Raw genomic sequence first — 15,020 nt, 5'->3', positions numbered from 1 at the left:
ATGGGTGCAATGCCGGGTGAGCTCAGGTGGTCAGGCTCACAGGGCTCAGGACAGACTCCTAGACTCTCTAGGTGGTTGAGGTCTCTGGTCAGGAGAGAAGATCATGAAAGGGGTGGCAGGAAAGGATGAAAGGGGAAGCAGCACTTTCCCAGTATTGCCTGGAGCACATGATCATTAGTCTTCTGGGGCTTTGTTGCCTTCAGTATCTGGAGGAAGAGTACCGCAAAGGAGCCAGGGACGATGACCCCATGCCCCCCGTGCAGCCCTACCACTACGGCTCCCACTACTCCAACAGCGGCACTGTGCTCCACTTCCTGGTCAGGATGCCACCTTTCACCAAAATGTTCTTAGCTTATCAAGGTAAGGATGTGTTTTATAACTGCACAGAAAGTCTGTTGGGTCATCAGAACAAATAAATCTTTTGTTTTTTCTGACTTCTTGAGAACTTATTGAGACTAATGACACCACAGAAATTCTATTTATTCCTTCACCAAAATCTTCCTCAAAAGAGCTGTAATCATCTTGCTATTGTCTCAATTTTTAGCTTCAATTTAAACATGTCTGCTCATAAACCTGCAGTTCACTTTTTAAAAATTGAGATGTATTTTACAAACCATAAAATGTTCCCTAATTTTATAGTGTATGCAGTTCATTTTTAAAGATTTTTCAGGGCTGGGGATGTGGCTCAAGCGGTAGCGCGCTCGCCTGGCACTCGTGCGGCCCGGGTTCGATCCTCAACACCACATACAAAGATGTTGTGTCTGCCGAAAACTAAAAAATAAAATATTAAAATTTCTCTCTCTCTCTCTCTCTCTCTTTAAAAAAAATTCTTTAAAAAAAAAGATTTTTCAATATTATTTTAAATCACCAGCAAATGCCATAATTTCATTCTTCTTTGTAGCTGAATAAAACTCCACTGTGTATATATACCACATTTTGTTTATCCATTCATCTGTTACTAGGCACCTGAGCTGGTTTATAGCAGTTACACTGCTGTACACATTATTAATATGCCCATATACTATAGTATGCTGATTTCAGCACTTTAGGATAAATACCAAGGAATGGCGTAGCTGGATCATATATGGTGGTTCATTCCTAGTCTTTTTTTTTTTTTTAAAGAGAGAGGGAGAGAGAAAGAGAGAATTTTTAAAATTTATTTTTTAGTTATCGGCGGACACAACATCTTTGTTTGTATGTGGTGCTGAGGATAGAACCCGGGCCGCACGCATGCCAGACTAGTGCGCTACCGCTTGAGCCACATCCCCAGCCCCTCATTCCTAGTTTTTTGAGGAAACTCCATACTGCTTTCCAAAGTAACTGTACTAATTTGCAGTCCCACCAACAATGTATGGGTACCTTCTTTCCCATATTCTTGCCGGCATTTATTATTATTTGTGTTCTTGATGATTGCCATTCTAATTGGAGTGAAATGAAATCTCAATGTAATTTAGATTTTCATTTCTCTAATTTCTAGGAATGTTGAACATTTTTTCCATGTATTTGTTGGCCATCCAAAAGCTTTATATTAATTCAGTGCAATCCCCTAAAAATACCAATGACATTCTTCACAGAACTGGAGGAAAAAAAAACAGTCCTAAAATTAATTTGGTAGAATAAAAGACCCAGAATAGCCAAAGCAATCTTAAGCAACAAAAATGATGCCAGAAGCATCTCAATACCAAATCTCAAATTATTACTTTGGAGCTCTAGTAACAAAAACAGCATGGTATTGGCATCAAAGCAGACAGGAAGACAAAGGGAATAGAATAGAAGACAAGAGACAAATTCACATAGATACAGTCATCTGATAATTGACAAAGGTACCAAAAACATATGTTAGAGGAAAGACAGCCTTTTAAATAAATGGTGCTAGGAAAGCTGGAGAATAGAACTCTATCCCTATCTTTCACTCTGCACAAAAGTCAACTCAAAATGAATCAAAGACCTTAGAATTAGGAGAGAAACTCTATAACTGCTAGAAGAAAACATAGGCTCAACACTCCAACGTATCAGTGAAGGCATAAAACACAAGAAATGAAACCAAGAATCAGTATTTGAGATGGCATCAATTTAAAAAGCTTCTGCATAGCAAAGAAACAAGAGCATGAAGAGAGAACCCATAAAATGGAAGATCTTTATCAGCTGTTCCTCCAACAGGGGATTAATATCCAGAATATATAAAGAACTCAAAAGGCTGAACACCAAAAACAAAATAACTCAGGGCTGGGGAAATAGCTCAGTTGGTAGAGTGCCTGCCTCTCATGCACTCTACCTGGGTTCAATCCCCTGCATTGCAAAAGTGAAATAAAAAATAACACAATTAATGAATGAGCAAAAGAACTAAACACTTCTCAAAAGAGAAATACAAATGGACAACAAATATGTTGAAAAATGTTCAAAATCCCTTGTTTTCCTTCTTTATAATTTATTCATTCAGTAAAGAAATTATTGTGTATCCATTATGTACTAGTGTGAGTGACAGCCAGGCTCCTGCTTTTATGGAACTTTTATTATACTTGGGTAAATGATAGTAATCAATTAAGCAGCAAATGATATAAACTTATTAGTTATGTACATTATGAAATCATGATGTAGGTGAAAAATAATGGAACTGGTCTCAAATTATATATGGAAATACTTATTTTCAAGGCTATAAATTCTCTCTTAATCTATGAACAAACAAAATGAACATTATTTTGATCTTTTTGAAGTAGCAAAAGTTATGACAGGCTTCAAATGAAATTAAGTCTCTGTGTCTCAACTATATTATTTGTATTTCTTTGTAGATCAAAGTTTTGACATTCCAGACAGAACTTTTCATTCTACAAATACAACTTGGCGCCTCTCATCTTTTGAATCCATGACTGATGTGAAGGAGCTTATCCCAGAGTTTTTCTATCTTCCTGAGTTCTTAGTCAACCGTGAAGGTACAGAGGCAAATCATTTCTTCTTTAAAAAAATATTTTAGTTATATACGGATACAATATCTTTATTTCGTTTATTTATCTTCATGTGATGCTGATGATTGAACCCAGAGCCTCACATGTGTGAGGCAAGCACTCTGTCACTGAGCCACAGCTCCATCCCCCAGCAGCAAATCACTCCTAACTTGTACTTCTGAGAGAGTGTGATAATGTTTTCATTTCCCAAAAATGAAAATAGCTGTACACTGATCTCCCGGAGCTCTGCAGGTGCCAGGGTTAGGACCTCCAAAACTGGCCCTGGGCTGCTCCAAGAATGCCTGGGAGCTCTCAGACAATCCCCATCTCACTCCATGGTAATTTTATGTAAGCCCTCAGTTTATACCTCACATTGTATCATTTCAAAACACTTTCAAAATTGGTGAAAAAAGATCTTTCTACTGTATTCATCTACAATCAAGAAGTAGACAACACTTCGATTGTATAGGGATCTTACTCAGTTTTCAAAAGGTCCTTTTAATTTTTGTCTGTTATGTTGTTTAGCTTTTCTGTCCATAAAATGTAGCACAAAAACATTTTTATTCAAAGGTATTTCTTTTAGGACGATTTTTTTTTTTAAATAAACACTTCCAAGGATTTTTTTGGGATAATAGATTGAGACAGACAGAGATGAGCTCATTCATGTCACAAAAGGATCCTGGTATTCCACGTGCTGGTATCACTTTGTTGGGACAGCAATGCATTGTAGAAATGAAATCAGAACAGATACCCATGAAATTAATAGGCACTCTCAGTTTATTCTAGGATTGCATGTGCTTTATATTGGTTGGGTTTTTCAAAGTACAGTATACTATTTACTAAATATTCTTAAATAATTATAACTCATTAAATAAATTCATTTAAATGTTAATACAAAAATCACAAAAATGCTTATTTAAAGCTTTAGTTTGTTTTTAATCAAGTTTACAATTGACCAGATGTTTAAGAACTTATCTCATTTGAAGATTTGATTAATGGGAATTTGGAATTTGTGGGCAGTGGTTTTCTATTTTTTCTTCATCTAATTTGTGGGTATAAAGTGGTACATGGATCAAGTTGAAAGATCTTAAATTTAATCCGGACAGCATTTATGCACACAGCCCTCTCCGTAAATCAGAAAGTGAGCGAGCAGTCGTGTTTCTTACTGCAAAGGTCAGCGCTCCTAGCTTGAGAGTACTCACCTGCTGAGGCCAAGAGCTCTTGAGACCTGCTTTGTGCACCTAGTGAAGCATGCTTTGGGAAGTAAACATTGATATTAATCTTCTCGTTTAGGTTTTGATTTTGGTGTGCGTCAGAATGGTGAACGGGTTAATCACGTCAACCTTCCCCCGTGGGCACGTAACGATCCTCGCCTTTTTATCCTCATCCACCGGCAGGCTCTAGAGTCTGACCATGTGTCCCAGAACATCTGTCACTGGATTGACTTGGTGTTCGGGTACAAGCAGAAGGGAAAGGCTTCTGTTCAAGCCATCAATGTTTTCCATCCTGCTGTAAGTGACTGTTACAATAATCTGCGCATATGTAAGATAGAACCTGAATATTTTAGTTATCTGGTAGGCTGTTCTTTAAAATACCCAACTTATCAAACATAATTGGCAATTATACTGATTTGTTATTATTTTTACCCAAGATTTTTGAGGTTTTATATTTCAACTTTTAAGAAATATCTTAGGTGCATGTTAAAGGTTCCTCCAGACCACCCCCAGGTTCAGTAATTTACTAGGTGGACTTAAGGACTTATCATGCAAATCAGGCTTGTTATGGGGAAGGGTACAATGCAAAATCAGCAAAGGGAAGAGGAACATGGGGCACAGTCTGGGGGAAGCCAGCACGAACTTCCTCCAGTCTCCTCCTGGCAAAGCACAAGAACACACTCATTTCCTCCAGCAACAGGTTGTGACACACGTGAAGTATTGTCTGCCAGGATGCTTGTCAGAGACTGAGCACCAGAGTCTTTTGGGGCTGGTCACAGGGCACCATCTGCTTTGCACATGCTGGAGCTCCAGACTCCCAGAGGACAGCAGGTGTTCAGCATGCACAGCATTGTGCAGTGTAGGCACAGTGGTGGGAAGGCTCTGACTGCCAAGTTCCCAGACACCAGCCACAGGCCGCCTGGCAAGCACATCTTTCCAAGGAGAGCAGTCAGCTTGCCATATTAACTCTTTTCTGCACACTCTCCTATGCACATGCTCTGTTTGAAAACAACATCATTTTTCCTCATTAGAGAAACACTGCATGTGCCTTGGTAGGAAAATTACAACATACAGACTGGCAAAAGGAAGAAATTTATAAATAAGATTTGATGTCACCATCCCAAGAGAAATATGAAAACCATCTTCCAGACTTTTTTCTGTACATTATTCCAGTAGTATAATAATATGAGTACAGTTGGGTACCCTTTTTCTCTCCTGAACAATCAGTCTTAAATTACTCAGATCACTAGATATAATTTCATGTGATTTTTAATGGCTACTTACTACTCCAAAGTATGACCATGATTTATTTTACCAGTATGCTGTTGGATATTTAGTTAGAATCTGTTTAATATCCTTGAGGTTATTTTTGTGATTTCCTAGAAGTATAATTGTAACACTTTCACGCGTATTTTTTATGTTGTTGGATAGACTAACCTTTTATTTTGAAAATCTTATCTACTCAAGAAACATTTTCTCTTGCTAGCTTTGGGGTGCAGAGGTATTGAGGGTAGATGAGGTTAGGAGGAGAGGTGGGGTAGATGGGTCTACCCTGCTGTGGAAGAGGGGTTCTTCTGAGGCCTGTTTAAGGAAATGTCTCCAGAAGCAGAATGTTTAAAAAGCAATTGATGATGAGAACAATATTTGCTGATGCTGCCTAGGGGTCACTCAGTACAAGTACAGAGATTAACTGTTAATTCACTGCATGTGATGTTTAACCTCATGACTTCCCTAACTTTAAAATCAGCAGGTTGAAGTTGACTGATCTTGGACTTCCCCTCCAACTGTAATTTTCTCTATAGGTTGTGACAAATTTATAAGTGTTTTATAACAAATGTAGCTAAAGTGCTCAAACAACTCTATACCTATGCTTATTTATGCCAGAGAGTCATTCCAAAAAGTAGTCTAAAAATAAAATTCTCTTTAGTCCCTTTTGCTCTGTAATTATTTGGGGTACCTCTAAGATTATATAAAATGAAATTCCTTAAGAGATTTATTGTCTGGAAAAGAGAGTAAGACAGGTTTATCGACTATTCCAATAGAAAATATATGCTTTGGGAAAGTTTATTTTGAAAAAGGAGATAATAATTTTATACAAAATAGTAGTAGAGGAGGAAAAAGACCTTTTCCTTCCACCCATCATTGACTGAGGCTTCTGGAATAAAAAGGTAACAAGAGAAAGGCATTCAGATTTATCTCATTTGAAGTTTTTATGCCATAAGAAAGTTAAGAAAATGAAGACCCCAAAAGTGATTAAACCTGGTGTTTTTATGCTGAGTTTAATGGAAAGGGAAGCATCGTGGAGGAATAGGATAGGATAAAAGAAGTCTGAGCCTCATGCAAGAAACCAGGGGAAATCCGGAGGCCTACTGGCTCCGTTCTCTCTGTGTGTTCTCTACCCTGACTGGAGCTCAGGATGCTCTTCCATTTGGAGAGGGACGGCACCTCTCACAGGAGGGTCTTCTGACCTGCTTCAAGGCAAGGCCAAAAAACCCTTTCTAAGTTTCATGATCAGCTTCAGGGAAGATCAGAGACTCCTTTCTCTGGCTTAAAACATTCAGTGTGCTTAGCTGCTGTGTTTTGGAATAACATGACCTGAATCCCACTGAGTATAAAATGAAGAGTTCAGATATAGTTTTTGAGGTTCATTCATATTTGATCCTAAAATACGACTGACTTTTACAGCAGTTAGGAACTTTTGCACCTTTTCAGTTATTCTTAAATAAAATCACATTAAAAGTACCTGGAAAAAACGTATCTGAAGGCTGAAGCTGCAAGGAAGTTTTCACCTGACTGGGAGGTTTTTCACTAATTCATTGGGTTTTCAGTATTTGTAAAAGGGTAGTGTTTATACTGTTGTTCTAGGGGCTGAATAACATTCAGCTCATGGGGTGATGTAGTGGTTAAGTGCATAGTCTGAATTCAGAATTGAGTTCAGATCCCCACTCTGACTCTACCACTTGTGGGACCACTTGGGCAGATGGCTTAACCTCTCTGTACCTAAATGTGTACTTTTATAAAGTGTGAATCACAATAACAACCTCTTATGGGAGGAATCAAATTCATATTAGGATAATGGCTACCATACAAATAAATGTTGACTTTTCCAAAAGACATATAGAAACACCTTTTACCTTCCTTAATTCATCATTCATAATTATTCAGGGTTCTCTTAGAAACTTATAGCACCAAATGTCAAGAAGCAGTATTGTAAAATAAATTTGAAAAGAGCTCATCAGATTTTTTGAGTACATATAGTCAGGCAGCCCTGTGAATGGCTCTAGTTCAACAGGCATTTGCAATGACTATTAGTCCCTGATGCTGGGGGTAGAGAGTGAGGGCAGTAAAAATGAAGATTATTTAACTTGAAGTGTTTTGGCATTTTATTTTGGTGCTTATAGAAATGCTATTACCCAGATATGTAAATTAAAGTCGGCTGTGACTGGCTTAATGCCAAAAGCTAGACTGTCCACGTGGGTATGCACAACATGAGACAGGTCTGTGGCCAGCTGCCAGCTTTGGATGTGAAGGAGTGAATACATAGCACCTCTACCTGACCTCAAAGTGTGGCCACCCAAGAAACACAAAATAGCACCCCTTCCGTCAACAGGCTTGGAGCTTTCATTGCTACTCACCAGGGGCCACTTGCAATTTTCATTGTATTTTAACTTCAGTTATTCCTTTTATTATATATTACTTTGGACAGCAACTTCTTTAGTAGTTTGATATTATACATGAAATCTTGTATGATATTCTCAGGCATTAAATTTAAATTGTTTTATTAACAAACCTAGTTAGCATCAAATAACATTGTTTTTAATTCACTCATTTAGAGACATTGATTATTCCTATTCTGATCTCAGACCATTAATAGGTAGCTAACCTGATTAAATCATTTGCATTTGAAATAGAGAGGAGCAAGCCATTGTCTAAAGAATAAAACCAATGTGGTTTCCCTTTGTCACCAAGCCAAGTCTTGCTCATCAGATGTCTTATGCTCTTTTGCTCTTTCACCCTGCAGACGTATTTTGGAATGGATGTCTCTGCAGTTGAAGATCCAGTTCAGAGACGAGCCCTAGAGACCATGATAAAAACCTATGGGCAGACCCCTCGTCAGCTGTTCCACACAGCCCATGCCAATAGACCTGGAGCCAAACTCAACATTGAAGGAGAACTTCCAGCTGCTGTGGGGCTGTTAGTACAGTTTGCTTTCAGGGAAACCCGGGAGCAGGTCAAAGAAATTACCTGTCCGGTATGTCACTCATATTTTAGTAGAATTCAGCAAAACCTGATGGGACTCCTGTGATTCTATGCCCTCATTTGGGCTCTGGAGGCCCAGAAATGAATAGGCATGGTCTTGGCTGTGAACAGCCCTGCAAGAAGACTCAGGCAGCTAAAGCAGTATCCTATGTGTGGTAAATGCTGTGCCAGTGAGAGAAAAAGAGTGCCTTCAAGCTCAGAGGGAAAGAATTGGCCATGTCAGACTGTAGCCTCCCTTGGGGAAGACAGAGAAGGGTTATTACGAGGGAAACCCTCCCAGGGTGCAACACATAGGAAGAGGAGAGGAGCCCTCAAGACTGGCGCACAGTGACACATGAGGATGCCCGTGGAACACACAATCTGGGCCCCATAAGCTTAAGGGCTGGCATGGGGCTCAGTGGTAGAACCCCGCCTAGCACGCCCTCAGTCTTGAGTTCAAGCCCCAGCACCACCACAACAAAAAAGAGCACTGGCCAGAGGTGTGGCTGTTTTGGTTTACACTTGCTGGGGAACTTTACAAATTTCTTGGGCCTCCCAAATTGTAATGATAAAAAGTATAGCCTCTGATAATAGGAAGTAGATATAATTTTTCTTTGAAATAGAAAAATCAAGCAAGCCTTAATCTTCAATTAAATTATTCATATAAAAGCAGTAGAAGAGGTTAGAACGTGAACTATAGAGTGCTGCAAGAGTTTGCAGGAGGCCAGTGGAAGTAAGACAGTCGAGGAAGGGACCTTAGAGAGGGATCAGCAGTGGCTCTCAGCTACAGGGAGCTATGCCCATTTTCAGAGAAAAAGATTTCCACAAACCTTGTTTTGACAGTTTTATATAATAATATGGCTCAAATATATCTGCACACTATAAATAAACTCTTTATGCTCATATATGTCAAATATGCATGTTAAATGCAAACAAACTCATTAAACTATTAAGATTCAATTATAAATCATTAATATGTTGGGCATTCTTGTTTTGCTAAAACCAAATCACAATGTTGTTTTTCATGTTAAAAAGGCATATTTTTATTTTATGTTTTTGAAGCTTTACAAATCATTACCATAGTTGCTATTTTTTAAGGTTTTTTTTTTTTTAGAGAGTTAGAGAGAGAGAATTTTAATATTTATTTTTTAGTTTTCGGCAGACACAACATCTTTGTTTGTATGTGGTACTGAGGATCGAACCCAGGCCGCACGTATGCCAGGCGAGCGCGATACCGCTTGAGCCACATCCCCAGCCCCATAGTTGTTATTTTTAACAATAATCCATTGCTTTTTCTTGCCAAAATAATTTAACAATAGGTATCTTAAAATTATAAATGCCACCTAATTTACTACTGTACTTATTGTTAATGAGCCATCTTAAGTTGACCTACATATGGAAATTTGGCAGTGTGTCTAATGGCAGTGGGATGTGTTACCAACTTGCCTCGTTGCCACCTCAGGACCTTCATGCTGTCTGTCCTCCCCCTGGAAGGACCAATCCCAGATGGATCCAGGTTGGCCCTCACTGCACTCAGGTCTCTGCCCCAGCATTCCTGTTTTTCCAACCCTAGTATCTAAAACAGCAGCTCTGTCATTCTGCCTCCCCTTCTTATTTTGCTCCATGGCACATACTGTCTGTATCTATTGACTCTCTGTACCCCATAGCCCTACTTGATGGAAACTCCATGGAAAAGGACTTTGTCTTGCTCATTACAGTATTTTCAGCTCCTAGGATGGTGCCTGACAGACAGTCATTATTTTTCAAAATAATATCTTCCCAGTTGCAAGTTCTTTAGAGTTTGGCTTGTCTGTACTTCTGGCTGACATGTCATGCATTTAGGCCACTACTTCTCTATATTTGAAGCATTGTGAAAGCTTCCTCAGGGTCTCTCCTTGGCTCTCAGGTGGTGTCTGCATAGAGTTCAGACCTAAGACACCAGCTCTGAAACCCAGTCCTTGGACTTACGGGGATCAGCCAGATGACCTGTCACTTCTGTGGATTTCAGTTTATTGTGATAGTTAAAAACAACCAGAGCTAGATGAGAGGCATTTCAGTAAATTCTTCTTGCTGACTCTGACATAAAGCAGTTGCCATGTATCTTTGCATGTAATTGAAAAAACAAAAGTTTAAACTCTGCAATTCACAAGAAAGGATTCTTGAGACAAGGAGTTATGAGTGATAAAGCATAACTAGAACTTAGCACCACTTTTTCTCTGTTTCAGGATTCATAGGCTAAAGACTTAGAAAAGAGAGCTTAGTTGGTTGCAGTGGCACACGCCTGTAATCCCAGTGATTTAGAAGATTGAGACAGGAGGATTGCAAGTTCAAGGCCAATATCAGCAACTTAGCAAGACTCTGTCTCAAAATAAAAAATAAGAAGGACTGGGGATATAGCTTAGTGATAGAGCACTTGCTACTATGCATGAGGCCATGGGTTTGGTCCCCAACACCAAAAAAAAAAAAAAAGAAAAAAGAAAGGTTCTCAGAATACCTGATGTTGACCTCCCAGTCCTAGTGTGAGCATTTCTGAAGCTCCTCAGCTTTCCCAGGGATGTTCACTGTTTTCAGACCACTGGATGCCACTTAAAACTATATATTAAGCTGGGCGTGGTAGCCTGTGTCTGTTGTCCCAGTTATTGGGAGGTGGAGAAGGGAAGGAGTTGGAGACCTGCCTAGGCAACACATCATCAAAACAAACACTCTGCCCCAGTAATGGCCCAACAGAAGCAGCAGAATTCTGACTGCTGTGCTTTTTTAAAGAAGAGAGTCTGTAGGTCAGTGATGCCTGATTTTTCATTCATTTGGAAAATAACATAAATAAATTACATTGAAGATATTTATAGGTATTGTGTGTGAGTGTGTGTAAATTACTGAAACTTGCTTAGTATGTTATTTTTATTAGATTTACATTTGAAAAGTTGAAAGCAAAACAACTAAACTTGTAAATGTTTAAAACAAATAAAAACCATTGAAAAATAAAAGATTAATAGAGTTAAAACAATAAAAGAAAAGATCATGGAAAGAGCAGAATTTTTGGGAGAGATACTAAAAGGGCCTGGTTCTTCCTTTTTTGTTTTTCCTCTCGACTCTGGTTTTCACTAAAAATAGAGGAAGTACTCCAGTCACTATTCACGCGCAGGTTCTAGTGTCCCCCCTCGACATCTTCCCTATACCCTTCCTTTCTTTGAGCCCACCTCTTCTTCTACTCTGATTCTCTAGAACTTCTTAGCACTTTCCAGAGGACTGGGTACTCTAGACCCTTCCATGTGCTGTGCTGATAAGCCCTTCCATTCAGTCACAAGCATCCACTGAGGGACTGATCCCAGGCACATGGAGAAGTCCATGGTGGCCCCTGTCTTCCAGGAGCTCAGAGTTGAGTGAGCTTGTCTGTGCCACATGTGGTCTTAATTTGTAGCTGTCATATGTACTTTTGGCTTATCTTCCACATTACAGTCCCCTATAGGCATCCACTTCAGCTTAGGCATTTCAGCTAACCTGAAAGAAATATGCCTTAGTAAACTTTTTTTTCTCCTCTGCTCAAAATTTCAAGGGATTTTGAATTTTTAGCCAGAAATTTTCATGCAGGCTAGGCTAGAGCCACAGAATAAAAATCAAATAAGGAATGTGTTCTTACATGCTAAACATAGGGAAGTAAAAATATGTAAAATACTTCTTGTCCTCAAAGAACTTATGATCAGATTGTTTTCCTTGTTTAGGATTTAAATTAGAAGTAATTCTGTATTTACCATATTTTTTTAAAAAATCACACGTTTCCTTTTCCTTGGTTGTAGAGCCCTTTGTCATGGATTAAAGGCTTAAAGTGGGGAGAGTATGTGGGCTCCCCCAGCGCTCCTGTGCCTGTGGTCTGCTTCAGCCAGCCCCATGGAGAACGGTTCGGTTCTCTCCAGGCTCTGCCCACCAGAGCAATCTGTGGTTTGTCCCGAAATTTCTGCCTTCTGATGACTTACAGCAAGGAACAAGGTAAAATAAAACAATGAGAATCATTCTGGGGACATCTATCATTAGAATGTTTCCAGCTCACCTATGCTGCTGTTTTGTGTGACTTCTAAAGTTTTCTCTGTCCTTGGTGGAAAACTCTGCTTGTGTATATAGTTACTTAATGTAACATATAAAAAACATGAAAATTAAATGCAGTCCCATTTAAAATGAAAGGAGGAGTTGGAAAGAGACGAGGATAGAAGGTCATGCTCACAGGATAAAAGCATTACCAATTTGAAAGAAATGTTCACTTTGAGCCTCTTAAACCCTACAGTAGACAGATGTATTTAAAAGACAAATCTCAAACCTCAGAAGATGGAGCCACAAGTTTAAACCACAAGCAAAATAAAACAAAGGAATTAGGAGAGCCATGGAAGTAGGCTTTGAGACATGAATGCATGAAAATCATGGCTTTTCTGACTCCCCAGTGCCAACTTAGTGACAGTGACATATGAAGAGTGCTGTGTAGCAGGACTCATTTGTGTGTCAAATGTCACCTAGATAGGGAGGAAGTAGGACATTCTCCACTAAGCAGTCCCTCAATCCTTCCATATTGACTGTTTCAATAGGTGCAAAAAAAATTTCCCACCTATGAGGCCGAGGCGTGAGCACTGAAATGACTGAGGACAGTGAGCTCATGATGGGCTGTATACAGACTTACCTGGAAGCCAGCCTGTGACCCAATGCCCTTGGCAGGTAGCACTGTTGGCATTTAACCTTACCTTCCATGCACAGTGCTCCTCGGGGAAGTCCTGCTCGCAACCTTCCCCAGGGAGCCAGCACCCAGGCCGAACAGGCCACCTGAAGAAGTTACGTGTGCCTAATGGTCCATGGTTCTTTCAGGCTCACTCTTATTCTTTCATAGAATGAAGGATAGTTCTCATAGTTGCTGGGAATAGGGAGCATGCATACCATTTCATCTCAGTTTAGCAAGTTAGGACAAGTTCAGTCTACTTAATTGTAATGTTTGGGATGTCAGTGGTTTATTCTCACTAGTGTATTGTAAATAATTATGAGGCGATGTAACTAATCACTGCTAATGAGGTTTAAAATACTAAGATGTGTAAATTATTTACCTTTAAAGAAATTAGAGTGCAATATCTCTATTAGTATTATCACTTAGCATTATTGGATATAGATGTTTCCCATATAATTCTCAACCTATCTTATTTATGCCACTGTAGTCCCAAGCTCTCAGTGTGTTTCCTCAATAGCTGTGTTCACTCAAATTACACTTGACTTCCCCACACACTATATTTTGGATTTGTTAGCACCTTGATGTGTGCAGAGAAGTGCATCTAGCTAAGAGCTCTGGAAGCACAGAGCCCAGAGTTTGTGCCCAGCTTTGCTAATTACTCAATATTTTTCACATCCTGGCTTTTAGCCTATAAAATGGGGGAAGTAAAATTTCTTCTGTCCCAGAGTAATTTACTGTGAAGATTCAAAGAAATAATGCACAGGAATGATTAGCACAGGGCATGGCTCATCCTAAGTGTTTAGTAAGTGGCCATCAGACACTGGATACCCTGGGCCAAGGACTCTCAGTGTCACTGCAGGAACCTGACACATAACAGTCCACATAGACATTCCAGAGGCCATTTACTGAGAGGGACTGCAGCCTGCAAGTGAGAGTTAGGGGGCCTAATCATAGCTGGACACACACAGCACTGACATGAAAAAGCTCTGGGATTTTGCTTAGTTATACGTGTAACCAGTGGCAGCTAACTGAGATGGTTTTAATGATCTTAGGCCAGTTTCTTGAAAACTGTGCCTCAGAATTGTCTGATGTACTTTTTCCACAGCTCTGGCTTGGGTTCCCCTCGGGCACCCAGCATCAGCATTGGAATTTCTGGGTCTAAGCCTACAGGTGCTGAAAAAACAGTTTCCTTGGAAAGTCTTTTTAAGATTCGCTGTTGTGTTAGGTGAAATTTGTTTTCTAAAGAGAGAAAACTTGTCAATGAGAAACTTGGTTACTTGGGCACCTGCTACAGGCTGGGCATTCTAGTAGATAATGAGAGGACACAAGTCTTAGGATAGGGCGCTCCTTTCTCTAGCAACTCATATTCAGAGGAGCTGAATATAAGTATATCCCAATTCCTTTGTTGTGAAACTGATGCTTATATTTGGTTACTAAACCTACAAACAAAAAGAAATCTGTAAATTGTATTTTCAATATATTGTTGATTTATTCAAGAACTGTTTGTTCTGTCCATATGCTAGGAGTCCTGCGGAGGACTAGAGTGCATGGAGCACTTCTCTCTTCCTGAAATCCCTCAAGCTAGTTTTAAAGCATTGAAGGTTTCAAGGACAGTCCCATGTACAGCATTCATGCTGTGTTTACCATTATAGCAACAAACTGTGAATTACAAACAGTACTGAGAAAAGAGGTCACAATTTCTAGATCTTTTGCCAAAAGCACTCAATACTATGTTATTAAAGTAGAAGAGAAGAGAAGCCCCTAAAATGAAGGGCTGCTGTGCTTCATGCTGCAGCTGACAGGGTCACATTCCCTCCCTGGATAGAAGGGTCTTCTCTCCTAGCAAAGTTCTCCTTCTAACATTAAAAGTTTTTATACTGACCTTTCAGCACTGGCATTTAAAAAGTTATTTAAGTAGTTTGCCTT

At 39.4% G+C, this 15,020-nt stretch overlaps 1 protein-coding gene across 1 annotated transcript in view; it reads left to right on the top strand.

Moving 5' to 3' along the window:
* Nucleotides 1–15,020, top strand: part of Lyst (lysosomal trafficking regulator) — a 174,176-nt gene that overhangs the window by 136,822 nt on the left and 22,334 nt on the right. Inside the window, exons 42-46 of the mRNA XM_076872866.1 lie at nucleotides 204–360; nucleotides 2,790–2,930; nucleotides 4,236–4,453; nucleotides 8,178–8,408; nucleotides 12,190–12,379. Coding sequence (XP_076728981.1) covers nucleotides 204–360; nucleotides 2,790–2,930; nucleotides 4,236–4,453; nucleotides 8,178–8,408; nucleotides 12,190–12,379 — 937 coding nt within the window. The remainder of the gene's footprint in view (nucleotides 1–203; nucleotides 361–2,789; nucleotides 2,931–4,235; nucleotides 4,454–8,177; nucleotides 8,409–12,189; nucleotides 12,380–15,020) is intronic.

This window comes from Callospermophilus lateralis, chromosome 13 (genome assembly GCF_048772815.1).
Source record: "Callospermophilus lateralis isolate mCalLat2 chromosome 13, mCalLat2.hap1, whole genome shotgun sequence".
NCBI lineage: Eukaryota > Metazoa > Chordata > Mammalia > Rodentia > Sciuridae > Callospermophilus > Callospermophilus lateralis.
The sequence above is the reverse complement of the archived record's forward strand: the minus strand, read 5'-3'. Positions and strand labels throughout refer to the sequence as shown.